The sequence below is a fragment of the Ilyonectria robusta genome (genome assembly GCF_021365365.1).
Source record: "Ilyonectria robusta strain PMI_751 chromosome Unknown BGZ61scaffold_8, whole genome shotgun sequence".
Classification (NCBI taxonomy): domain Eukaryota; kingdom Fungi; phylum Ascomycota; class Sordariomycetes; order Hypocreales; family Nectriaceae; genus Ilyonectria; species Ilyonectria robusta.
In genome coordinates, this window is record NW_025764442.1 from 1053656 (window position 1) to 1078422 (window position 24767).

Sequence of the window (24767 nt, forward strand, 5' to 3'; positions counted from 1 at the left end):
ATGTCGCGGATCCCGAGTTCCAATGCCCAATAATAGCCAGCAACTGGGAACGGCGCTATCCGAAAGCTCAGCAGCGGCAATGCGGGCGACGAAAACAAGACTGTGGCTCGCCACTCCGGAGACTGCGCCATTGGTCCAACCATTGGTCCAGCCATGGGCTTTTCTGAGGCAGCCCATCTATGCCCCTCACTCGGAGAACTCTGATAACGGGGCTGAGTGCACCAGGGAGGCTGGGCGAAGTCAGTTCCAGACTTGAGTGTATTAGGACAGCCTTGATCCAATCGACATGTTGCGTCATAGCACCCCATCGCGGCCAAGGATTGCTACAGCCTTCACCGGCCTCCACACAGGCCAATAGGATGGACAGGATAATACCTCAGTCCAGATACCGCCAGTCCGTTGAGGAATCGCTTCGACTAAACCAGGCAGATTCAGCCCTAAATCTGTTTAGTTCTTGATCTATCTGGGAATCAGCACTGACGCTTGACAGGGTGTGGCTTGACTCTCAGGCTCACTGCTCGCTTATAGCGGCTTCGTTATCAAAGCATTCAAACTAACCAAGACGATGAGAGAGAGAAAGAAAAAAAAAGGTACCATGGCCTGGACGCTTCCATCTTGAACTGAGTACAAAGCACGGGAAGATACGGATGCCACAAAACGGCATTAACCCTGACACTTGGTTGCCTACAGAGTATCCCCAACCACCTTTGCGCACTAACATCACCGCATTGTAAGCACCACCCACCACCCACAAACAAACTTCCACCACACCTGCGGCAGTCCCCAATCATTCATTCATTGGGTGACGCAGCCCGTTTCGTGCATCATCCGTGGCTGGGGCAACGCACTACAACATGGGAAAACATTCCAATTAGCCGCCACAATGTCAACACGATGCTGCATTACTTCGGCAGATGCAGAATTACGAGCTTTTGTATGTTTCAAACCTGTGGGTGTACCGACCACCTGTGGCAAATGCAGCCCATCCGAAACTCCAACCCCCAAGCTGCATCCGAGACAGCCGTGTTGTCAACCATGGACATGGTCATTACAGCGTAGCACAATTCCGCGATTTTGAAATCTTCTCTACATAATACTGTGTCATAGCAGGTCCTTGTCTACTTAATCATCCATGCCCTATTTTTTCATCTACAATTCATGTGTGTACGAATAGGTCTAGCCTTCCCTCTCATACCCACAACCCTTAAACTTCCACGTTCTCAAAGAAGAAATTGGGCTGACCAGGCACAGCGTTGCCGGCATTGGGTGCCGAAACCTCAACTTCCTTGCCATCCACGAGGTTCACAGCCTTCTTGCCGCCCTCTTCGACAGCCAGAGTGTCGCAAGCCACCAGGCCGCCGGTTCGTGTCAGACCAGGCACCATCTGGAGGAGAGTCTCCCTCTCATCGAAAGCGAGCTTCTGCTCCAGGACCACGCTGGCGGGCTCGCCGGACTGCAGGCGTCTCTTTAGGCCTTGAACGAAAGGCATTGCCTTCTTCATCTCCCCCATCTTGCCAATCTTGCCATTCAGCTCCTTATCGTTGACCGAGTTGGTCGCAGGGTCCCACATCTCCTTGAGCAGGTCAATATACTTGGCCTGCCATGCGGGGAACTTGTCCGTCATGAAGATGGTCAACTTCTTGGGCTTCTTGGGGTCGAATGACGTCTCCTTGCCCTTGGCCTTCTTCTTCAGCTGCTGGCCTTCGGCCGAGTTGACGTTAGAAGCAGTATTGCGGACGTAATCTCGCTTGGCGGAAAGGCCAGCGTCGATGGGACCGATTTCCGGGAACCGGGCATTGTGAATAGTGCCCTCCCTCTTCAGGACCTCCAGCCAGATGTGCTCAGACCAGTGAGGAGCAACGACGGCCAGCAACAGGGCCTGCAGCTCAATGTAGCGGAGGACGAGGTCCTTGTGCATCTTAATGTTGGCAGCAGCACAGGCCTCGCGGTAGAAGTCACGGGCGCTAGTCAGCTCATACAGACCAGCCTTGAGGGCCAGCTTGTAGTTGGTGTTGGCGTACTGTTGGATAGCCTCATGAGCATGCTCGTTCATCTCGTTGTTGAAAAGGGCGTCCTGGAACGGGTTGGCCTCCCCAGCCCGAAGCTGGTCCTGGTCGCGCACCATCTCCTCGCACCACTCGCGCAGGTTGAACAGACGTAGGATGTTGTTGTCAGCAACGTCCTCCTCGAAGTTGGCGTCGTTGACACCATCGCCGGAATCGGCCAGGGCGATTCGGGACGCATCAGCACCGTATTTGGACGTCAAGTCGTTCAGGGTCATGAAGTTTCCGGTACTCTTGCTCATCTTCTCGCCGTTCAACATCAGGTGGCCGTTGGCTCGGATGCTACGGGGCCAATACTCCGGAGGGAAAACGGCCAAGTGGACGTACAGGAAGAACGTCAAGTGGTTGGGGATCAAGTCCTTTCCGGAAACTCGCACATCGAGGGGATAGAAGTACTCGAACTCACGTCGCATGCTCTCCAAGGTCTCCTTGGGGATCTTGCAGTCATTGATGATGTCGTCGCTCAGGTCGCGGCGGCAGAAAATGTAGTCCCACACGTCGTCGGTCATCTGCTCAGGGCCAATGTTACCAACACCCTTGGTGCGGCCGAATAAGTCCTTGTGGAGGTAATGGGCGACCGTGTAGTAGGCCATATAGATGGTTGAGTCACTCAGACTCTCAACCAGGAACTGGGGGTCCCAAGGCAGTCTGGAACCGAGACCAAAGCTGCGAGCGCAAGCCCACTGGTTCAGCCAGTTCAGGACACTCTCAAAGCCGTTTTTGGTCTCCGGGGTGTAGGTCTCCAGACCCTTTCCGTCGGCGTTCTCGACCCACTTCAGGGCAGTCTGCTTCCATGACTCCTCACCGTAGTCCAGGTACCACTGGTCCATGAGGGACACGATGCAGTCATCGCCAGATCGGCTGACAACCTTGCGCTCGGGCTCCGAGTAGGCAAAGGCGTCCCCAGCATCAATCATCTGCTGTCGGACCTTGGGCTTGGCAACTTCGACCTTCTCGCCCTTAAATTCGCCGACCTTCAAGACACCCTGGTAGAAACCTTCCTTGTAAGCCAGCTCCTTGGCCTCCTCCAGCTGCTTGGTGTCCTTGGGAGAAGCGATCTTGAGCTTCTTGACCAGAAACGGCGCGCACAGGTCGCCATACGAGGGAGTCTGGATAATGGGGAAAATCTCCAGCTCGGCCCACTCCTTCTTGATGCCGTAATAGTCAGCCTTCTTGGCGAGATCGGTGATAGTTGCGTAATCATCAGGGCTGTCGGAGGGTACAGAAGTAACGACGCCAGTACCCTTGGTGGGCAGCACGGTCTCCATGGGCAAGACACGCACGCCCTCTGTGTGCAGAGACAGGGGAGCGTTGATCAGGGTGCCCACAATGTCGGTACCGGCAATCTCAGCAACCTTCTCAATGACACCCTCGGTAGCGAAGACGCCCTGGTAAGCCATGTTGCGGGCAGCTCGGTCAGTGATGACGTAGTAGTCGGTGTCGTTCACCTTGAAGACACCATAGGTGATCTTGGGGCCAACGAAACAGCACGTCTGTCCGTACATGGTCTCGGGTCGCAGGGTCGCGGGGACGAGGAAGAAGTTGGAGCCCTCGGGGGTCTTGCCCTGGACGGCCTCAGCCGCCTTGGGAGCCCACTCGAGAACCTTGAGCTTCAGGGCAGTGTACTCTTGGGGCATGACGGCCTCGCCCTCAGCTCGGTCGTGGTCCATACAAGGCTGGCCATCCTTGATCGAGTAGATGGTGTATCGCTTGCCAAACTTGATCTTCTGCAGCTCCTTGAGGCGGTTCATCTGCCATCGAACGAAGGCATCGTAGTAAGGGTTGGCGTCGGTGGTGACGAAAGATCGCCGCCAATCGATACGGCAGCCAAAGTTGGTCAGATCGCGCTTGGCCAGGGGAGGGAAGTACTTCAGCCAGTGCTGGGAATCGGCGAATTGGTGGATTTCCTCGGTCGGGATTCCAATGGCCTGCATGATCTGGAACTGGTACTTCATCTTGACGGTCTTGGCAGCAGCTTTACCCTTCTTCGCGGTGAACTTGGTGGGGTCCTCCTTGGTCTGCTTCACAGCGGGCTTCTCCTCGGCAACCTCCTCGTCCGGGTTGTATCCCTCAAAGTTCTGGCCAAACATCTTGATCTCGTTGACCAGCTTGTCAGCGCAGGCCTTGATGGGCATACCGGTGCAGTGGAAGCCCATGGGAAACAGGGCCCGCTTGCCCTGCATCCGCGCGACACCAGCGGCGAACTCGACTTTGCTCACGGAGAACGAGTGGCCGGCGTGCAGGGTGCCGTTCATGTAGGGGTATGCCATGCATCCAAAGAACTTGGGGTGTTTTTCTCGGACTTCGGCGGCGGAGATGGAGTGGAGGGGGATCTCGGTTGTCGAGGGAGCATCGGGCTGGAAGACGCCATCCTCCTGCCACTTCTGCTGGTACTTCTTTTCGATAGCGATCAAGGAGTCACGCTTCTCAGTCTGTGGTGAAAGGTCAGTTCAAAATGTCCATCAAAGGATAGTAACGGCTGCACGAACGCCCTTAAGCTCCTTGGTCTTGGAAATAGTCAAAGCCTCCATGGCTTGGGGAACGGAGTCTGTTGAAGCCATGGTTGGGGTCTCGTACGCCGTAACCGGAATTGCTTCAAGAACCGACTAGTCTGCGGTGCTACGAAGAAATTGGTATTAGTTTCGCTCTAGTTCGATCTCCCACTGCAGAGGAAGGGACACTTCATAAATACCTTGGAATTCCACCCTGGGAAATTTTGAGTCACGGTTTGGAGTCAGACCTGAGAGGACTCGGAGGGGTGAAAATCGCGGGGCAATAGTGGGAGGCGCCAGACGTGCGTGCGGGATGTGCACTAATGTGGCTAGTGCATTTACGATACGAGGCGGTGCTGTGGCGTTACAACCCGTCGTGGGTCACTTTTCAAGACTCATGCGTCACGGCCACCTTCTAGAACAGGAACGACTCTCCGCAGCTTCATCTTGCCATTGAGTCAGAGGCAAGGCCGGTTACCCGATCGCAATGTTTCCGACACTCTTTCGACGTATGGCCGCGTCGGCAAAAGGGCCCCTACTGCGAAGGGCGCCCTTGTCGGTGGTCAACAATCCCTACAAGGCGCGAAAGGTGTGGCCGCCCAACTTCAAGGAACTTACCGTCCAGCAGCAGCTGCGGTTCGAGAAGAAGTACAAGCGGCGCATTATGCTTGCGAGCCGGTCTCCTAGATGGGAGAAGGGCGTCAAGCTCGCCCAACTCATCACCATTGTCGGTTGGTCTCTCCGCGCGCAACCCAGAGCCTCCCGGTTTCCTCGGCTGACATCTATGTAGCGGCGCTCGTCTGGATCCTGTTCTACTCGGAGTTCGAATGGTGGGGGCAGAAGTACAAGCCCTCCGAAGAAGTCAGTCCTTTTATTGAACACCGTGGTAGACATTTCGCTGACGATTCCACAGATCCGACGGAAGACGAACTACCTCTTCGGAGTACTCGACCCAGAAAAGCGATACGAGCGACGAAAGGACGCGCCTCCCCCGCCTCCACCCAAAGACGAAGAAGAGTCGAAATAGAAACGTCTATATGTATATTATTGTCAAGATTTGGAGTCCGGTGTTATACCCCATGATGGCGCAATATGTATGGAAATCTCGCCTCATAGGCCATCTTATCCGCCCCTCAGGACGTCCGTATACTCTCCGTGATGATATTGTCATCCATCACCTCCCGGACCAGGCAAAGTTGGCGCCCATACCCAGGCCTGATCCTAGACCTGACGGCCCCCGTCCCTCATTGACCGGCCGCTTAGCGACAGTTCCCTGCGCCTTAACCCCAGACACGATGCGCTCTAAATTGGTCTCTATCACAACGCCTCCTATAATCATTTCCGACAACGTAGAATGTAGCGTCTCAAAGTTGAAGATCAGGTCGAGTTCGCACACGTTCTCGAAGAGCTTGTCGAGCGCCTCGACGTAGACCTGGATCAGGTCGATGAGGGCCAGGGGGGACTCGGTCGAGGTCGAAATGACGATGAAGAAGAGCGTCGCATAGTGACGGTAGGTGACTAGGGAGGGGACATCGTTCTGCTCCTCCGAGGAAGTGTGGGAGGTGCCCGAAGCAGCGAGCAGGGGTGGCAGCGGGAGGAAGTTGCAGGACCCTGCGGGACGGTTGGAGACGAGGGTGAAGATCTCGGAGATGAGGCGCTGCTGGATGCTCGTTTCCTAATAAAGCGGCGGTTAGGCGCGGAAGGAGAAGAAAGACGATCAGAGCCAGGGCGACTTGAGAATGAGCGTGCTTACCAGCTGGGTGTAGAATTTGGTCAGGCGAGGCTGACCTTGGCCATTGAAGACCAGGAAGGCATTAATCATGGTCGAGGAATGAGGTTCGTCATCCCCCAGTTTTGCCGTGCCAGAAGTCGCCCGCGGTCAGTGAGAGTCGATGCGAACGAGGGTTGATGGCGATGGTGGGGCAGCTTTGGGCGATGACCACGCAGCACATGACTGAACTGACCGACTTGGCGGGGAGGTACGTACCTTGCCCTGTATTTTTGGCTCTCTGACGCTCGGACCAGTCAAAGGCTCCCCAGTTGCAATTGCTTGCGCTACACTTCGCTGAGCTCCATCCGCCGCGGGGAGCTTGATCCATTCCGTCCTCTACCTTCTCTTTCGTTTTGTGGTGACGACAATTGAGCAACCTTCAACTCCTGCATCAAATGCGATCCTCCCAAATCGCCTCGTCCTCAGACCATTGACTTGCCAAGTACGCCTGTTTGCTCCGTCTCCTCGCCCACCATGTCCCGCCACGCCGCAACCCAAGCCTCCCGGATGGCTTCAAGAGCGCTCCGAAGCTCCACCACTCTCTGTCGCTCGCCTTTGGCCTCCCGCCTCGCTCCCGCTGCCTCGATCGCCCTGGCGCCCCGTGCCGCCGTCTCCCTGCGGAGCTTTTTTTCGACGTCGCCGGCCCGCGAAAAGGGCATCATGCCCGACACGGAGAATCCCGCCAAGGCCACACCCGAGCCCGAGACGACCGGCTTCGCTGTGGTCGAGCTATCCGACGCAGAGTACCACGAGCTCGCCGACGAGTACTTGGATAATGTCGTCGGCAGATTTGAGGAGCTGCAGGATTCGCGGGAGGACATTGACGTTGAATTTTCGGTTCGTCGAGCTTCGTTCTCATTCACAGCAGTTTCCCTCGGCTAACCAGCACCGGAACACAGGCCGGCGTCCTCACCATCAGCTTCCCCGACCAGGGCACCTACGTCATCAACAAACAGCCCCCCAACAAGCAGATCTGGTTGTCTTCGCCCATCTCCGGCCCAAAGCGCTACGATTGGTGCCTTATGGGCGAAGGCCAGGGCGACAAGGAGGACACCGCCGAAGGCGACTGGATTTACGGCAGAGACGGCAGCAGTCTAAGCGACGTCTTCCTCCAAGAGCTCGGTGTCGACGTCAACTTGCCGACCAACGAGTAGAAGGCGCCTGGCTCTAGAAACCGAGACATACAGGGAATGACTGTGGAGAGATGTATAATTTGCGATTCTTTGGGGCGTTACGCGGCTTCGTGGCGCTTCGACTGTACTTTTGGCTTGCCCTTGCCCTGTAATTTATCTACTGCTAATGCAGAACCATGGCCTCTTGGAGGATAAGGAAACTCCCGGCTCAGATTGTATTCAAACGCCAACCACATATTTGGACTTGCCGTGTCGTCCCAATGCCAGTCCCTCTTCCCGTACTGAGCCCAGTCAACGATTCTCCTCACAATAGTGATACATGTAATACACAAGCCATCGCAAACGCCGTGCAGTCGCGATGTTTGCTGGCTACCAATTGCCTGCACTGGATTGTTTTCTGTGGCACCTTTGTAGAGACAAAGTGTCCCCCATACCTCATACCTTCAAGGCGTTCCATGGACGTTGCGGTAGGTCGGGTCCGTCCTCCGGATTGCGAATCGAAGGCCGAGGTGGTTTCCCGTTTCTCTTATCCCTCTCGGAATAGCTGAGGAGCGTTCAGCGCAGACACAGTCCCATGGTCTTATTGAGCATTGCAACTGTCATGTCATAATGCCAATATCTTGTCTTCATCTCAAAATCCAGAGGGTTTCTGCGAGCCGGTCAGTCATCGGTTCTTAGCCCTGTGCATTCTTCCATTATCCAGAACCCGATATTCCTCATCTAGTCTCAGTTCTCCATTATCAATGCAGACAAGAAAGAAAGAAAATGCGTAACATCAAACTCACTGCGTCTTGCTGTCATGAAACGACTTCCTCCAGCCCTTTTTCGAGAACCCCCTCCGCTGCTGCACCTTCAGGAGGTTCTTCAGGATGATGTGTTCCATGCCTCTCTCTCTCGCCGCACACTGGAGGAACCAGACGGTGCGCCGGATGCCCTCCTTGTTGAACACGGCGCCAGGCTCCCGGAACGCGGTGCGGAGCTGGTTGCGCGCTATCAGCCGCGCGGGGAATGCGTATTGCACTGCCTGGAGCAGGCTCCGGTACAGGTTCCGGTAGGCGTGCACGACTTCTATGCTGGCGGCCATGGCTGTACCAAAAGAGTGTTGATGGCTGAGAGTGGTGATGCACCTGTAAGCATGGATACGGGTGAAGCCAATTGGATTTGAAAATGCACGGACCATGTATCTGTAGATTTGCTCCCTGAACAATTGACACACATTTCAAGTGATCGTGAATGAAACCATCCAGATTAACTCGTGCAAGGATTTTAAGCTGCCAATAATTGAATCCTGATGATTTCCATGCCGTCTGTTCGTATCCGGTTGAGAACCTCTTATTACTTGTGTACACACCAGCGAGCACGAGCCGTTTGCCGTATCTGAGGCCCAATACAGTCTAAAATCATGTCTCCCCACGTAAACACAGCTTCTTCGTCCCACTTACCGTATGTTGTCATTTGGCGCCACCTGTTTGCGCATCTATCAAGCGGCAGTCCGCTCGTTTCTATTTCCAACAGCGTGTGCCTTGTGTCGACACGCCAACTTAATCCAATCCGTCGCTGCCTGTACATTGATCCCACACTAGCGACACATTGACCGTCTCGTGCGCCATCTATATGCAAAGTTAACCCTCTATTCGGCCCAAATGCAAAGATAATCGCATCAGTCATTGTTACGGCCGTCCTCCTGTTGTCCAAGCGGCGCATATCGGCCTTGACCGCTGCCGCTGCTATCCGAGCGGTTTCTCCCAACAACTCGAGAGAGCCACCCACGGACGCTTCGGTCGTCTCCACCGTTAGTCTGAATTCCAGACTTGTTGTCATCATCCATGGACGCGGGATCGAGCGACAGGCCGGGGATCATGGCCGAAGGACCCAGGAGTCCTCGGGAAGATCCGACTGGGGAGCCAACTCTCAGCAGCGATCCCGTATCTCCATGCACCGATGGGGTGCCCATGACGGTGCTAGCATCGCCAAAGATAGAACCCATGTCCTCGAGACGGACACCACAGGTCTCTGGGTAGATGAAGTAGACTTGATGGTCTATTAGCAGCATGTCCATATGAAAGGAAGTCGGTGTCACTCTTACCAATAATAAAACTGGCCACGCAAAAGAAGGCATGGACAAGGTACATCCGCCACTTGATCCACTCTTGTAGAATGGGTGTCATCTCGCCAACCAGCCAGTTCGCGGCCCAGTTGGTGGCAGTCGAAAGACTGGCACCCTTGGATCGAATGCTCAGAGGCAGAATCTCCGGGGGGTACAACCAGGGGATGGGACCCCAAGAGTAGCCAAATGCTGCATTGTAAATCATGACAAACAAAACGACCAGTCGAGGTGTCCACTTAACGTCCAAATAGAGGAAGTACGAAATGCAGGAAAGTGAGATGGCCATTGCCACTGCACCTGAGAGGAGAATAGGTCGGCGACCCCATCGATCCACCAAGTACCACGGGGGAATCGTCGACATCAGGTAGGTAATTCCGTTGAAGCCAGTCATGAGAACGGCGTCGTGGCCCACCCAGCCGGCGGACTCAAAGACATACGGAGCGTAGTATGAAATAACGTTGATTCCGTTGAGCTGAGCCAAAGCCTGGGCGGACATGGCAATGAAGACTCGTGTCTTGTACCGGCGGAACATGTCGGCGTAGGATCGCTCGCCCTCCTGGCGCTGGAGAAGGACGTCCATCTTGATATCGCGGTACTCGTCACGGGCCTTGGGGTTGTGGATGTCACCGCCTCCGTACAGATTGGCAATAACAACCATACCCTCTTCGTCATGATCGTTATCGAGGAGCCATCTGGGTACGTTAGTTGGTAGGTTCTACTCAAGTTCGACAGAGTATTTACTGACCGAGGGGACTCGACAATGACAAGACTTCCAATGCCCAGGAGGGCACCCATCACACACTGCATGCCCAGGGGAATACGCCACGACATATTACTCTCGATGAAGCCGCAGCCATAATCAACCCAAACAGAGGTCGTGTAGCCGATGATGTTTCCGGAGAATTCAATGCAAGCAAGCTTTCCTCGGTTATGAGGGGGGGAGATTTCGGACTGGTAGACGGGCACAATGGTAGAGAGCATACCAACACCGAGACCGGCAATGATACGGCCGAGCATCATCATGGGCATAGAGTTGGCGAGGGTCTGGAGAGCGCCACCCACGAAAAAGATGCACGAGCCATAGAGGATGGTCTTTCGTCGCCCGATGATATCTCCGACGCGGCCGACAATCAAGGAAGAGATGAAGGCACCAATCTCGAGGATAGCAACCATGGTACCTACATAGGCTTTGGAAGGATGGCCAAAGTAGTCCATAAAGTATGGGCCGCTAGAGCAATGGGTCAGCAATGGCTCCTATAAAATGGGGAGTGAAGGCATACGTGATAATGCCCGACATGACTCCTTGATCATAACCGAAGAGGAAAACGCCTAATGAAACAAAGATACTGGTGAAGTAGCTGGAGGAGAAAAGTCTGGTCAGCAAGGAAACTAGGAGGTGGGGATGGCGTGTAGATCTAATCCTTACATCAAAGCCTTGCCAGTGAGGCCATGGATGGAGCCTGTACTTCCCGACATGATGGCACCGATTAAGCGTTCGCCGCGAGAAGGGCGTCGAGGAGTAAAGTTGGGAACCTCGATGGCCTCCTTATCAATTACGGCGGGCCGCGAGTGGGAGCGGCGATGGTGATGGGGGTTGTCTTGGATCCTCACCCTTTTGTGGTGATGTTTTTGGTGTCGACGGTCGACGCCAGCCAGTAGCTCCTGTTCAAGCTCGTTGGAGAGCTGGAGGCGAAGGGGATCGTCGTCGGCGAGCTGCTCGCCAATATCACCGGTATCGGTCCAGGACGACTCGGAGCCGGAGCCGGAGCGTCGGCGGCGCTGTTGGGGCCGAGACGACGAGGCGTGGTGATGGTTATCGTGGTTGTGATCGTGGTCGCCGTCGTTGCGGGACGAGAGCGATGACGTCGACGCAGAGTCGGAGTCGTAGGGATGGTCGTCGCGATTAGGCCGCGAAGGAAGGGTCCGCAGGGGAATGTTGGAGGGGAGACGAGATGGCTTTGGAGGAGGAATTTTGGAGGATTGGGGCTGTTAAGCAGCAGCGCCCGTCTGCACACGATGTGAAGGGTACAAGAGGAAGAAGGGAAGGGCGGAGAGAAGGCGAGGTCATCGGCACCTGGAGGCCAACGCAGACAGGGCAAAAGATGGGGTCGGGTGATGGGCCGGGGGACGGGGAATAATCCCAAATCAGGGACTGGTGGGAGTCTGGCAGTCTGGCTGACGGCGAGCCTAGCTGAGGCCCGGTATGTACCTTGCGGCCTTAGTCAGTTGATGAGACAGGCCTGGTTGTGGTGGTTGAGCGGCTTCAGCGCGGGCGTGTCACCAGGGCGGGAGATAGAGGCACAGGCAGGCACGTCAATCTGGGGCAGCTGGGTTGGTACTTGGCAGTGACCTTGTGGACAGGCGACAGGCGACAGGCGACAGGCGTTGGCGTGCTGCGGTAGGGGCGCCGTGCGCGGGCTGCGGGATGCGGGATGGGGATGGCTCCAAGGCGATCCAATCCAATGGGGAGGGGCCAGTGAGAAGATCGGTTCCACGCGGACGGGAAAGAGTCGTCAATCAGGTCAAGTCGGTCGGTCGCTTGGGGAGCAGGCGCAACGAGATAGGTCGTTCTCTCGGCTGGGAACCCAGGCAGTCCAGGCGTCCAGGCAGTACGGGGAGGCTAGACGCGGCTGGGCAGGGCACGCAGATGACAGCCCAGATGACCACTGGCGGGAATGACACAGGATTCAGTCGGACGGCACTCCGTGGGGCGGGAGCATGCGCAAGTGATGTCGAGGCGGGTGGAGGGAAACGGGTCAGGAGACGCGCGGGGATGAGGCACGAGATGCAGGATGCAGGATGCAAAGGCCGGGCGGACACCGCGGCTTGGAAAGGATTGACTGAAGGGTGAGACAGGGAGCGTTGCGAAGAAGAGAGTTGGAGAGTTGGAGAGTTGAAGAGCAGCCGCAGCCGGATAGGCCAGGTCGGCATCAACTTTTACCTCCCTACGGATGACGACGGGTCGCGGATTAGGGATTCAGCAGCGCCGCGCCCGCGTCAGATTAGGGGTTGCAACGCGTCCCAGCTGAATTAACATGTACCACCACAGTGGGTGTGTAGTAGAGATGGTACGAAGCCCAGTAGCCAAGCCCAGCCGCACCGCTGTTGTAAGCAACGAAAAGCAGCGCCCAGCAGAGCTCAGGGGCGCCTTGAATCAACCAATCCGTCTCTCCCTTTCCCCTCGACCCGATGGAACGGGCGGTCGTAATTTCTCGTCCAGGGGCTCGTTCTGCTGATACCTGATAACCAACATGCACTTTACGGGCTGCTGAAAGCCCACTATTCCCCGTCCTCCCTCCCTTGAAGTTGCTGATGGGCTCCACTAACTACAGTGGAGGACCGGGGGTCTCGTGCAGCACAGGTTCAGTGTGGGGTGGTGCCTGGAGGATTCCTTGGCTTCGGTTCTCTCATGATATTTTGTCTATCTGGCCAGGACATAGAGGGGGTCTGCGTTAATCTCGGGACGAGGAAGAGCCCTCCAAAACGATGTTCTCAGTGGTGAATCTCCATAACCGGGTCTCTTTAATCAACATCTTCTTCCCCCAGTCGGTTTCAAGGGTATACTTACAACACTACAATATGTGAAACGACAGAGACGTGTTTGGGAGACGATAAGAGTCAGACAACGAAATATTTGACATCAGGAAATGTGCCTCGAATACACGTTTCAGTAAGTATATTGAGTGATGTTCACATGATTAAAACAGGTGCTCCTGGGGGACGTTCAAAACTCCCCGTATTACAATAGGTGTGACATCACCCACTCCTCAACCCCAGAATCCATAAGCTTGACTTTCTCCAGGTTCGTGACTCTTCCAGGCCCGACTCCTAGACCCCCGGGAAATAAAACAATGGTGCCTTGACACGCTGCTCGCAGATACAAGTCACTCCAAAGTACCACCGTCCGAAAGAGCACCCGACGAACGCAAAAGGGCCCCTACGCAACGGCGAACGAACGGGCGACGAACGGGCGCAACCCCCGGCGGGCGGGTCCCAGGCGCCTATCGCTCCACCGCCGTCCGCCGTCCGCCTATAACGGCGCCCGAAACCACCGCCGGTTGCGGGGCCTGGGATCTCAGGTGGGGGCCGGCTACGTCAGAGAGGGAGGGATCTTGGTCGGGCGCGCAATTGGCTTCCAAGCGCCGAAAGCGACCAAGTGAGCGATTCCATGGGCCCAGGGCTTCAGAGTTCCTTGCGGGAGATGGATAAGGAAAGTGGCCGGGAGAAACTACATACGTAGTAAAGCGGTTGAGGGGGGGCGAATTGAATTTCCAGGTTCCCTGTTTTCCGCCTCCCGTCTTTCTTATCTCGCTGAACTGAACCCTTTGTCGCATCCCACTAAGGACGCTGGCCTACCACAGCTCTGATGTTGACGAACTCAACTGTCTCCACTAATAGTGATGCTACGCCACCGCGCATGAATTTGACCACTATCAGGCATTTGGAGGGTCAGAATCCTCCCACCACTGACAAGCGGTTTCATCATGCCCATCTCAATCTTCAGCTATCTCCCATTTGGCGACAATGGTGGCGGATACGAAATTACATCGGACAAAAATGCGAGAAGGAAACTGCCTGATTACCAGGGAAAAGCAAGGTTAACCCACATAGTGTTTAAATCATCCACACCAAAAAACTTGGTTGGAAATATAAGTCACAGTCCAGAAGACTTCACAGCCAATTGGCTGCATAGCCTGGCCGCCACATTACGTAGTTCATGCTCCTCCACTGCATCCTGCATCCTCACAAGACTACGGGGGCTAACCACAGCTTACTTACCCTAGACCACAATACGAAGTTGCCATCGAGACAACATCCCATTAAAGAGAGAGTCCTGGGTCAATAAAATCAGCTCATATGAGGACAATTTATATGTTCAATTGCATGAGTATCTGAACCGTTTCCTGGATGACGGTCGTGGTTATTCTGTATCAGAAAATGCCGACAGTATGCGAATCGAATTAAAGCCTCTCACCACACATACCTTTTCTAGAGAACCCCACGCCAAAATCAAACCAGTGCCCCATAACTCAAGTATACTAGACGGGGCCGAGCACGCTAGCTATCACCGAATCCAACAAAACGATACGGGTCCGCACGGCTTAGACGGCAAGTTGAGCTCGTCAATGGACAAAGTTCTCCACCAAACAACCAACTCGTAGCACTTAACTATGACACGAAACTCTAGAGAATGTTCGAATATGCCAAGTCAAGCGTATATTTGACATTGATCTTAAGCAAGTAGAACAATAAAGTCTGCCGTTACATCCACCTATTCATAAAAACAGTTTATGTACACTCTCGTGATTCTCGTCCACCCATCCTTCTGTAGTCATGCTTCACAGCGTCACTCAATGTGCATCTTGTTCGACTAAGAGGAAATTTGGCACCACCCTGGTACCTGTAGCCAAACCGTCGATTGCGGATTATTCTGCACCGCCAGGAAGTTGAGGTGTGTCTCTTGCCTACAATACTCCGGATGCTGGGTGGGGATGCTTGTCCTCTTCTCCCATTTATTATGGAGAACGCCCTCGGCAAGAATGACTGTATATGCCGAGTTAGAACTAAAATAACCTGTGGTACTGTGATATTCCCACGCGTGACCGAAAGAGGTATATCGCTTCTCCCACCCGAGACGTTACTTAACGAGGTATCACGAAACCTCATAGAACGACTACTCAATGCAGCGAGAACCCTCTCGCGATGGATATCGCGTATTGTGCCAAGGGCATACCGATAATATACACAGGTAGGACTCATGCCCTCGGAGAAGCTAGTTTGTAGGTTGAGACACAGCTAGCTGATGTTAGGATAATCATTCCAACGAACATAGTTCAGGGTACGAGCAAATTAGACCAAGACAACCAGCAAGGCTAACCCCAGTATTCAAAAGCATTCTTCAGCACCGTCCTGACTAAGAAATGGATGCAAGACCTCTTTAAAGCCAACCCAGTTCCCAGACACAGGCAAGTGTCCTCCGACTTGATCGAGTGGCATATCAAGTAGTTGGGAGATCAGAGACTAAACTCTCTCAGCATAATACTCTACCAACTAACTCGACTGCGTAGACGCATCACCACAAGGGAAATCGACCCAAAAGTATTTCGTTGCAAAGTCATGCTTACGGATTTCTATAGACCTTGGCACTCGTAATGCATCCGGCAGCACCCATAGTTTCACGTCGTTGTCGGGCCTTAGACGACCATGACTACCCCCAGAACCAGAGACGTCGTGTAATGCACGTTGGTAAAGCGGCAATGGTATTTTTATATGAATAGGAATGTGGGTGTTGACAGATGGCGGTCATCTGTCAATGATTGCCCGTCTCATTCTATCGAATGCCGAGCCGATGGAAAAGGAGCCACCCCTTGATAGTGGCCCAAGGCCATCCCTTTGTGTGTCTGAGGCTGACACCAGTAAAGGAAACGATCCTAGAATGTCAATGACGCCTTATTCCTCCATCCCACCATCCATGGAGAGTCGGGACGGTTTCACCTTTGCCGATCTCGAACTTAAGCATTGGGGGTGGATGACTGCGGACCACCACCACGGTCGCGTGCTGCGTATGACAATTGATGATGGTCCTTGTCACTTCCCTTTTGACAGGTGGCAAAGTAATAACAACTTGATATCACTTGGTCATATGGGCCAGCTTTCCTCACACCCTTCCACGTGTCGTCGCAGAAGTGAGCTTAAAGATTGGGCGACGTGGGACGTGACTTTGTTGATCGTTACCGATTCCGCGTATCTGTATGAGCATAGCCACATGTCACAGGAAAAGCGGCGAATCTGGGCTGCCTGCGCCACGGACGATCTGTCACTAGATCGTGACGGGGCTGGCCTAATGTTCAATGGCTTGCAGACCAAGTCTTAAAGACGGCCGTAGTGGCAATAGAGGGCATGCTTTGCATGTATAACTTGCAGGCGTATGTTATGAGATATTGTCCTTTTTATGCATACTTTTCAAAGCCAGCGACACCACAGGCGAAACATTGCTCCAAGTCTCGAACAACTATCCAACAGGTGCAACAACCATGGCTTCAGGTAAGCGCCGAGGCAGGTATAGAGGTGGTGGTATTGGTCAACGAATTAGCCAACCGGAAGGCCAGCGAGGCATCAAGCGTGGCTGAAACGGCGTATCCTGAAGCGATGCACGTACGAAGAGGGCTCCTTTGGATGGAGATCGGCAGCAGGAGGCAGCCCCTCCACGATGCCCTCGCATCCACCCCAGCGCATCGATGATGCGCTGCTGTGAGACCTGACATCAACAACTGGGGGAAAAACCTGGCAATGTTTGCCAAGGTTAAAGGGAGCTTGAAGTCCGAGAGCCTGCGAGCAGGGCACGGCACCAGCCTCCGTGTCGAATGGGTCTAGCCCGTTGCAAGGAAGGGGGCAATTATTAGAAAGTGGGCCATCGACGTGGCTACCTTAGCGATGCTGATCACGGTTCAATGCTGTGGACAAAGTGCTACGAAGCTGAGTGTAAGTGACGGGAACCGACATGGATAGGCTGTGTAACGTGCTGCGCCCCCGATCTTGTGCAATGCCTAAAGAAAGAAAGCCCAAATTGGGTTGAAAACCAAGAGAAGATGCAAAATGCGGGCGTCCCAGAGCTGAGGATGCAGCAGAGGAGTCACGTTTCGGGCGGCCGAACCTTTCAGCTTGAGATGACCCGAGTGGGCATTGTGCTAGAGGAGGAGCGCAGTCCAAACATCTGGGGCATCCCCTGTTGCCCTGCAGTTGTTGGAGGCGGGAGCTTGGAGCTTGCACAGACTCCAGACGCGCTTCGTAAGACTTCGTACAATCCGTACACACATTCGCTGAGATGGCGTTGAGCGTTGGCGGGGTTCGAGGCGAGGTCTGGACGCCGGTGGGACATTCCGGGGGAATCTGAAGGTCCAATTTATTGCTTTTCATTGACGACGGGTGGCCATGTGAGCGAAAACCAGGCTGACAATGGCCGATGTAACGAGAGAGAGGCAATCGAACAATCGAGGATCCACGCCAAGGAATGGACGCGGGTGATTGATCCGTGTCGAGGCGAGGGAGGGCGGCTCATTAAAGGGCCAGGTCAATGTAGTACGCAAAGCTGAGGAGGGGGAGGGGGAGGGGGAGGGGGAGAGGAGGAGAGGATCGGATGAAAGCAGGCTGTTCCTGGACAAGTTGAGGGCCGCATTGAACGCTGGGTGCCCTGCCAAGGCCGTGAGACCAAGACCGTAATTTGGCCATAATATCCGCAAAGGAATGTTGAAACAAAACGGCAACGCGGCGTCCCGCGTCCCGCGCCGACACACCCACCCATCCATCTCCCACCGTCTGGCTTGAGATGGGGCAATCGACAAACGGTGCCGTTGCGTTGATTTGGCCGCATAATGACTGTAAGTAAGCACAGCACGCGCAAGATGCAGCAAGGCGCGCAGGAGGGCCACGAACACCATGAGGCGGAAAAGGCTGCGGCCGGTGATGCATCGGCAGGGTTGGCAAGGTCGGCATGGGAACAGAGGACATGGGTGCGCCAGGAAGAGTCGTCACAGGCTGCCGGGGCCGCCTCCAAAGCCAAAGAAACCCGCCAGCCCGTGCTATTCTTCGAGTAGAATCGAGCGAGCCCAGCCCGTCCATTCATCCCATCCAGCTCATCATGCATAAACACACCAAAAATCACCCGCATAACCGGGTTCCCAACCTTGCCTGGGTCTCACCCCGGCAAGGCCTTTCTACTGGAGGAGTGGAACTCGGGGCACACCAGAGAATAGAAGCGATGGAATACCTGCTTGCAAAAGCGCCCCGGGGGAAGCAATTGCGGATGCGCCGCCACATCGACAACTTGTAGCTCATGACAACGCTCGTGTTGCGTTGTCACGACCGTCAGTCTGGGAACATCCAACATCATACCATCACGACCAGCGTCCAACCCCCCGGCCCTCGAAACCTCGACACCCCGGTCAGGTTAGCCAAGGCGTGAACAGACCTCGGAAAGGCGTCGACCGGCGCAGAAACCGGTCGTTTCTGGGGTGGGAGAGACGCAGAATGACCTGCTTGGAGACGGGATCACAAAAAGAGAAGAGACTGTCTCATGCCGCAACAGCAATCTCACGCAGCCCGGCCATCAGGCGGCACAGGGCCAATCAGCCGAGGGCCTGGCCCTAGCGTCGGCCGGCTGGCCCGCCACCGCAGCCACTCAGCGCGCTGGTTCCTGCCTTAGGGGGGATCCAGTGCTCCAGGCAGTGGGGCCACACTCCAGGGCCAAGGCCGGGGGCCATCTGAGGTACCTGGCGCCAGCCCAGGGCACCCAAACGCGGCGAACGGGGCGTCGAGGGTACCCAAGGACCTCCAAAGACCGCCGACTCCAGGGGGGTGCCACTACCAGGCCCCCCGGAAATCCCTAGAGGGGGGTGGGTTGGGTGGTGCTGAATGCTCAGTGTTATATTGGCCAGCCGCCTTCGGCAAACCCCAGTCACAGCGCTCAAAGCCTGTTGCGGCTGCCGTACTGCATGTAAAAGGTAGCTTAGCTGCTGCCCAGCGCCCACCGCAACGACGCACCCGACCTCGCCCTTCTGTACTTCTGTGGTTCACCAACCCGCCACCCACAGCCTGCGACGAACCTCTGCTCGCTCCTCTGCACGCCGCGCCACAACCGAGGACCGCCATCCGCTTCAACTCCTCGAACCCTCGAACCCTCGAATCCGACTCTTCGACGCGCAATCATCTGCTCTTGCATCCGCCGACCGACGAAAGTTGACGAGAAAGCGGGAAGGACGTGGGGAATTCCGCTAGCGAGCGATCAGCCCAGAGGACAGCACAAGCCGCCAAATTACGCCTCTTCGCTTCGGCCGCAACCAACCACCCCAACGACGACCCAGCAACGCAGCAGCTCGCAGCGCAAAGAAACTCTCAATTCCATCACATCCTTCGTCCGCGACGCGCACCCGGCATCGAGAAATCTCAATTTCCCACGTCAATCGCCCCGACCTTGCGCGCTTCACCCGACTCGACGACTGCCCTCGCCTCCCCCCAATTGTGGTTGCAAACCTGATCAACTCGCCAAGCTCAAGCATCAGCAATCACAATGGGGTCCACCGACTTTGGCAACTTCAACGTACGCCTCTCATCGACGCCACTACTGCCTGCGTTCCAGCGCTGTTTGCTAACACTTCGTGTTGCAGGACTTTTGCAAGGACTCGACCCTTCCTGTCTGCAATGTACGTGTGCCCTGAAACCGCGATCCTAGGCGGAGACGAAACTGTGGGAACCTGGAACAACCGACTGACTGAACCTCACAGCTTCTAAGCTCTCCCAACCACAACCAGTCTGGGTCTTGGGGAGGATGTGAGCTCACCGGCATCTCCCTGAGCGGTGGCCGCCACTTGGCGAACATCGGCTCCATTGTCCTCTGTGGTCTTGCCATTGTCGCTTCCATTTTCTTGGTGCTGCGATCAGAGAGGAAGCGGGCTGCTGTCGGCCGAAGGTATGCACATCTCCTCACCGCTCTGTGATATTTGTCCCTGACTCACACGCTCTAGGGAAATGCAATTGTTCCTCATCGGCTACATCATGATCAGCATCTGTGAAATCTTTTCTGTTGGCGGATTCCCCCTCGACAGCACGGTCCGAATTGTACGTGTATATGCTGACCTCGCATCACTTCCTACGCTGACCACTCAACTTGTAGGCTTTCTCTGCCATTCACATTGGCATGATTGTTGCAACCATCTGGATATTGATGCTGAATGCTGTTGTCGGTTACCAGATTATTGACGATGGCACTCCCATGTCTCTGGGATTGATCATTGCTTCTGCTGGTGTCTTGCTCATCGGCACTGGATACATCGCTCTCGACACCGGCCTTCAGTTTACCGGCTACTGGGACAGCAGCTACCAGAGCCCGAACCGAAACATTGCCCTCTACGTCATGTATCAGCTGGTTCCCCTGATCCTTCTCGTCGCCTTCTTCGTCCTCGAGGCCATCCTTGTCATCCGAGTACTCGGCGAGACCCGCCCCATGATCTACCTGACGGCCGCTGGTGTTCTCTTTGCCCTCGGCCAAATCTTCAACTACGTCATCAGCAAGCATATCTGTGACGGTACTAGCGGCAAGATCGACGGAGCTCTCTTCCAGACCTTCTTTACCCTCTTGTCCGTTGTTATGATCTGGATCTTCTGGTCCAGTATCACCGAAGATGACTGGCCAATGCAGACCAGCACCTATCCTTAAAAGCTGTGCCGAATTGTCAGTCTTCTGGGAACGGCGTTTGGGATGGTGGCGTATTTTTTCTGGTTTCGATATCTCTCTCTTGCTCGGCGACTATCAACGGTCGAACGACGTACACATGTTGACGGAAATGATTTTGAAGGAGCATAACGGGGTGGCATCGTTTTCGCTTTTGGTACCTACAGGCCTATATGCAACAAGGCAATTGGGTATTTGTGCGAGGATGCTTGCATACGACTATTGTTAGGATGGTGGAGATGGCCATGGTCCTCGTGGAAGGATCCATTGGCAGATGCGTTTGTTGGACTGTGTTTTACATACTGGAACGGGTTCATCGCCCGCCAGTCTGTACATATTAGGTGATTTAGTTTAGACATGACTTCGTAGTATACCCTGGCTGAGCGACTAATACATATGGAAGTCGAAGATAGATTCGAGTAATTCAAAACGAAGTTTCAAAACTACCTTCACATAAATGGCGTGTGAATATCAGAAAGCGGCTTTACTCAAATGTGACTTTGCAAGTTTCTCTCTAAGGTACCTACCTACCTAAGGTACCTAAGCAAGTGGTTGTTTGCTGTTGGGGCGCATTGAATTTAGCGCTTCTGCCATTGGCTGTGTTCTAACGGTGCCTGCTGGGGTGGATCGCGCCACGAGGCTGTGAATACTTATCGCAGCCTCGTTACTTTATTCCGTCACCATCTTTCTTTTTGTTCCTTCAACTCGCACACGCCTATCACGCACTCGTTGGCCGATAAACTCCTCCGCTCCAGTCGCTCCCGCTCCAGTCGCTCCCGCACCGCTCGAACCCGACACCGCGATAGACCCTCCCCACCATGGCCGACTCCGATGGCGAGTATGTCGAGAACGACATGTCGGACGACGACCTCATGGACCATCGAGTCACCGATGGCGACCCCCAGGCAGCCAAGGGAAAATCTGCCCGCGGCCGCAAAGCAGATGCCGCGCGGTCCTGGGAGAAGTCGAAGCGTACATGGGAGACGAACCTGCCCGAGGAGGACGGCGACGGCATCCTCAACCTATCGACCCTCGAGGCCGAGAAGCGAAAGCGCCTGCTGCGGGACACGACGCCCCTGCAGCGAGGCATCATCCGTCACCTGGTCCTTGTGCTGGACATGTCGTTTGCCATGGCCGAGAAGGATCTGCTGCCCACGCGCTACCGCCTGACCCTGAACTACGCCGCCGCCTTCGTCCGCGAGTTCTTCGAGCAGAACCCCATCTCGCAGCTAGGCATCATCGGCATGCGTGACGGAGTCGCCGTGCGGATCAGCGACGTGGGCGGCAACCCGAGCGAACACCTGGAGCGATTGAAGGGGTTGGAGAATCAGGACCCCCAGGGGAACCCGAGTCTGCAGAACGCCCTGGAGATGTGTCGAGGTGCTCTATTGTACGTGTCCCCGTTGTCCCATCTGCTTCGTTTGGCGATCGTGCATGCTGACCAGAATACCTAGCCATGCACCATCCCACGGCACGCGAGAAGTCCTCATCATCTACGGCGCTCTGCTGTCTAGCGACCCCGGCGATATCCACGAGACGATTGGAAACCTCATCACCGACCGAATGCGGGTGTCCATCGTCGGCCTCTCCGCCCAGGTGGCCATCTGCGCAGAGCTCTGCTCACGCACCAACGCCGGCGATGAGTCGCAGTATAACATCGCCATGGACGAGGTCCACTACCGCGAGCTCTTCCTGGCCGCCACGACGCCTCCCGTTACGCGGACCCAGGAGCACAGTACTGCCAGCCTGCTCATGATGGGCTTCCCGTCTCGTACGCTCGCCCCCGACGGCACCACGAGCTACTGCGCCTGCCACAATAAGCCCTTCCGTGAAGGATACCTCTGCACCCGCTGCGGCTCCCGTGTCTGCCGTCTACCCGCAGAGTGTCCCTCCTGCGGCCTCACCCTCATCCTGTCCACCCATCTGGCGCGGTCCTACCACCATCTCTTCCCGTTGCGCAACTGGGTCGAGGTCTCCTGGGCCAAGGCTGCCAAGTCCGCCGCCTGCTTCTCCTGCCTGGCACCGTTCCCCGAGCCGCCCAAGACAAAAGGCCTCGACAAGTCCAAGGACGATTCTGCCCGTCCGGCGGCCAAGGGTGTTAGCGAGAGCGGGCGTTATGCCTGCGAGGTGTGCAAGGAGCACTTCTGCATCGACTGCGATGTGTTCGCCCACGAGGTTATCCACAACTGCCCAGGATGCCAGAGCAAGACCCAGATTGCCCCGGCCGCGTCGACTGAGGTGAATGGCAATGGCCACACCAACGGGGATGTGATCATGAGCTAGAATCGAGTATGAAGACGAGAGATATGGGATACACGTTCGAGTACAAAGGGAGAAGGAGAATGAGGACGGGATACCCGGGAAAAAAGCATTACTACTGGGGCTTGGAGCTTTATAGCCAGCCTGTAACGAACAACTTTCATGTCATGTAGCGTAGGAGACGGCTGTGCACGGCGCATTAAGGGGAACTCTTTGGAATTTTACTTTGGGGGCGTATGGCCTTCCCAATACCAGCTTGAATAGGTAGTCATGGTGACCAAGCGGTGCAATAGACGACATCTCATCGTGAGTCATTACGGTGAACAATTTTCTCATCCCGTCTCTATCGGTTTGGATCCTCCAGGAAACATGAACTCACATGCCAGATCCAAACGCGTACTTCAATGGCAATTGCCTTGTTTATAAGTTGCCCCTCTCGGCCTGTTCTCTCTCAATCGCCTCAAACAAACTCTTGAAATTGCCGGCGCCGAAGCCGTCAAAGTCGTTGCGCTGGATAATCTCAATGAAGACGGTGGGGCGGTCCATGAGCGGCTTCGTGAAGAGCTGCAGGAGGTAGCCGCCCTCGTCGTAATCGATGAGTATGTTGAGGCGCTCGAGAGTGGCGAACTCCTCCTTGAGCTCCCAGTTGCGGCGCTCCGACTTGAGGCACTTGCGCATGGTGTCGTAGTAGGTCGTGGGGACGTTGATGAACTCGACGCCGCGGGCGCGCAGGGCTGTCACCGAGGTGATGATGTCCGGCGTCAGGAGGGCAATGTGCTGGACGCCAGCCCCCGAGTTGAAGATGACGTACTCCTCGATCTGCGACTTCTTCTTGCCTGGGGCCGGCTCGTTGATGGGCATCTTGACGATGTTGTTGGGCGAGGCCATGACGATGGAGCTCAGGGCCGAAAATTCGGTACAGATCTCCGAGTCGTCAACAGACCAGAAGCGGTGGAAGGAGAGGCACTGCTCGTAGAAGGCGCAGGCCGATACCATCTCATTCCACCCCTGGTTTCCGACGCAGTGGTCGATGCGAGCCAGGGGCACCTCCGGGAGACTGGACGACCCAATTTCCTTGGTCCAGGCGCGGAAGCCCGGGAGGAAGGGGCCAGTATAGTTCTGGCGGGAGATGAGAGTATGGGTAGTATCTCCATAGGTGCAGATGACGGCCGTGGTGACGGAGCCATGCGCGGCATCCTTGGAGGCCGTGGGGCCCTGGACGGCCACGGCACCCTGCTCAACAGCCTTGTTGTAGACGCCCTCGACGTTGTCGACCTCAAAGGCCACGTCTTTGACGGCGTCGCCGTGTCGCTCGAGGTGGGCATGGATCTCCTTCAGGAGTTTCCGGTCCGAGAACGAGATGGGTTCATCGTCGGGGAAGTACGCCTCGGAGCGCAGGGGGGAGGTGAAGACGAAGCGGACATCGTTGTTGGTCACGACATATGAGGAAAAGTAGCGGCTGCCGGTCTCGAGCCCCCTATAGGCAATCGTCTTGAAGCCGAAGAGGGTCGTGTAGTAGGACGCGGCCTGCTTTGCGTTGCCAACCCACCACGTCACATGGTCATAGCCAGAGAAGTTTCCTTGGGGTTGGACGGCGAGATTGGTCTGCTGCGTGTCTGTCGTTGCCGGAAGGGCTGCCCGCTGGGGAGGAGAGTCGGTGATGGCAGAAGGGGTCATTGACACAAAAGAGTATGATGGATATCAATCTCTAAGCA

General features: G+C 55.4%; 11 protein-coding genes across 11 annotated transcripts; 5 read left to right on the forward strand and 6 right to left on the reverse strand.

Moving 5' to 3' along the window:
* Positions 1–1204: 1204 nt before the first annotated feature.
* BGZ61DRAFT_477178 (uncharacterized protein) lies at positions 1205–4624 on the reverse strand (the record flags this gene model as incomplete). The annotated part of the gene is made up of 2 exons (XM_046248862.1): positions 1205–4495; positions 4553–4624. The coding sequence occupies 2 exons, from the start codon at positions 4622–4624 to the stop codon at positions 1205–1207; spliced, it is 3363 nt and encodes a 1120-aa protein (XP_046105442.1).
* A 288-nt stretch (positions 4625–4912) lies between these two features.
* BGZ61DRAFT_450084 (uncharacterized protein) lies at positions 4913–5585 on the forward strand (the record flags this gene model as incomplete). The annotated part of the gene is made up of 3 exons (XM_046245695.1): positions 4913–5286; positions 5346–5416; positions 5469–5585. The coding sequence occupies exons 1-3, from the start codon at positions 5043–5045 to the stop codon at positions 5580–5582; spliced, it is 429 nt and encodes a 142-aa protein (XP_046105443.1). The 5' UTR covers positions 4913–5042.
* Positions 5586–5729: 144 nt separating this feature from the next.
* On the reverse strand, positions 5730–6377 carry BGZ61DRAFT_350789 (AP complex, mu/sigma subunit; the record flags this gene model as incomplete). The annotated part of the gene is made up of 2 exons (XM_046240267.1): positions 5730–6230; positions 6309–6377. 2 exons carry the CDS (start codon positions 6375–6377, stop codon positions 5730–5732), a joined length of 570 nt encoding a protein of 189 aa, XP_046105444.1.
* A 125-nt stretch (positions 6378–6502) lies between these two features.
* Positions 6503–7649, forward strand: BGZ61DRAFT_223131 (uncharacterized protein). The gene is made up of 2 exons (XM_046238122.1): positions 6503–7163; positions 7226–7649. Exons 1-2 carry the CDS (start codon positions 6801–6803, stop codon positions 7478–7480), a joined length of 618 nt encoding a protein of 205 aa, XP_046105445.1. The 5' UTR covers positions 6503–6800; the 3' UTR covers positions 7481–7649.
* Positions 7650–7747: 98 nt separating this feature from the next.
* On the reverse strand, positions 7748–8769 carry BGZ61DRAFT_223168 (uncharacterized protein). Its single transcript, XM_046238123.1, has 3 exons — positions 8637–8769; positions 8245–8568; positions 7748–8108 (listed from the first exon to the last, which is right to left on the reverse strand). Exons 1-3 carry the CDS (start codon positions 8675–8677, stop codon positions 8015–8017), a joined length of 459 nt encoding a protein of 152 aa, XP_046105446.1. The 5' UTR covers positions 8678–8769; the 3' UTR covers positions 7748–8014.
* Positions 8770–9119: 350 nt separating this feature from the next.
* BGZ61DRAFT_350405 (uncharacterized protein) lies at positions 9120–11042 on the reverse strand (the record flags this gene model as incomplete). The annotated part of the gene is made up of 5 exons (XM_046240227.1): positions 9120–9490; positions 9546–10258; positions 10312–10794; positions 10847–10912; positions 10993–11042. The coding sequence occupies 5 exons, from the start codon at positions 11040–11042 to the stop codon at positions 9120–9122; spliced, it is 1683 nt and encodes a 560-aa protein (XP_046105447.1).
* Positions 11043–11681: 639 nt separating this feature from the next.
* Positions 11682–12417, forward strand: BGZ61DRAFT_477183 (uncharacterized protein; the record flags this gene model as incomplete). Its single annotated transcript, XM_046248863.1, has 2 exons — positions 11682–11767; positions 11928–12417. The coding sequence occupies 2 exons, from the start codon at positions 11682–11684 to the stop codon at positions 12415–12417; spliced, it is 576 nt and encodes a 191-aa protein (XP_046105448.1).
* Positions 12418–16901: 4484 nt separating this feature from the next.
* BGZ61DRAFT_223239 (uncharacterized protein) lies at positions 16902–17803 on the reverse strand. The gene has a single exon (XM_046238124.1). The coding sequence runs from the start codon at positions 17481–17483 to the stop codon at positions 16995–16997; it is 489 nt and encodes a 162-aa protein (XP_046105449.1). The 5' UTR covers positions 17484–17803; the 3' UTR covers positions 16902–16994.
* A 1666-nt stretch (positions 17804–19469) lies between these two features.
* BGZ61DRAFT_223249 (chitin synthase III catalytic subunit) lies at positions 19470–20866 on the forward strand. Its single transcript, XM_046238125.1, has 5 exons — positions 19470–19662; positions 19730–19765; positions 19847–20031; positions 20087–20180; positions 20236–20866. The coding sequence occupies exons 1-5, from the start codon at positions 19633–19635 to the stop codon at positions 20776–20778; spliced, it is 888 nt and encodes a 295-aa protein (XP_046105450.1). The 5' UTR covers positions 19470–19632; the 3' UTR covers positions 20779–20866.
* A 745-nt stretch (positions 20867–21611) lies between these two features.
* On the forward strand, positions 21612–23076 carry BGZ61DRAFT_350030 (Ssl1-like-domain-containing protein; the record flags this gene model as incomplete). Its single annotated transcript, XM_046240194.1, has 2 exons — positions 21612–22183; positions 22248–23076. The coding sequence occupies 2 exons, from the start codon at positions 21612–21614 to the stop codon at positions 23074–23076; spliced, it is 1401 nt and encodes a 466-aa protein (XP_046105451.1).
* Positions 23077–23472: 396 nt separating this feature from the next.
* On the reverse strand, positions 23473–24729 carry BGZ61DRAFT_531730 (4-hydroxyphenylpyruvate dioxygenase; the record flags this gene model as incomplete). The annotated part of the gene is made up of 1 exon (XM_046253761.1): positions 23473–24729. One exon carries the CDS (start codon positions 24727–24729, stop codon positions 23473–23475), a length of 1257 nt encoding a protein of 418 aa, XP_046105452.1.
* Positions 24730–24767: the final 38 nt, after the last annotated feature.

Coding starts and splice junctions, on each gene's coding strand:
- BGZ61DRAFT_223249 (XM_046238125.1), top strand. CDS start 19,633: ATGGGGTCCACCGACTTTGGCAACTTCAAC. Junction 19,766..19,846: donor CGACCCTTCCTGTCTGCAAT/GTACGTGTGCCC, acceptor TGAACCTCACAG/CTTCTAAGCTCTCCCAACCA. Junction 20,032..20,086: donor CGGGCTGCTGTCGGCCGAAG/GTATGCACATCT, acceptor CACACGCTCTAG/GGAAATGCAATTGTTCCTCA.
- BGZ61DRAFT_223131 (XM_046238122.1), top strand. CDS start 6,801: ATGTCCCGCCACGCCGCAACCCAAGCCTCCCGGATGGCTTCAAGAGCG. Junction 7,164..7,225: donor ACATTGACGTTGAATTTTCG/GTTCGTCGAGCT, acceptor ACCGGAACACAG/GCCGGCGTCCTCACCATCAG.
- BGZ61DRAFT_223239 (XM_046238124.1), bottom strand. CDS start 17,483: ATGAAAAGCAATAAATTGGACCTTCAGATTCCCCCGGAATGTCCCACC.
- BGZ61DRAFT_223168 (XM_046238123.1), bottom strand. CDS start 8,677: ATGTGTGTCAATTGTTCAGGGAGCAAATCTACAGATACATG. Junction 8,569..8,636: donor AGCAAATCTACAGATACATG/GTCCGTGCATTT, acceptor CACCACTCTCAG/CCATCAACACTCTTTTGGTA. Junction 8,109..8,244: donor TTTCATGACAGCAAGACGCA/GTGAGTTTGATG, acceptor ACCGGCTCGCAG/AAACCCTCTGGATTTTGAGA.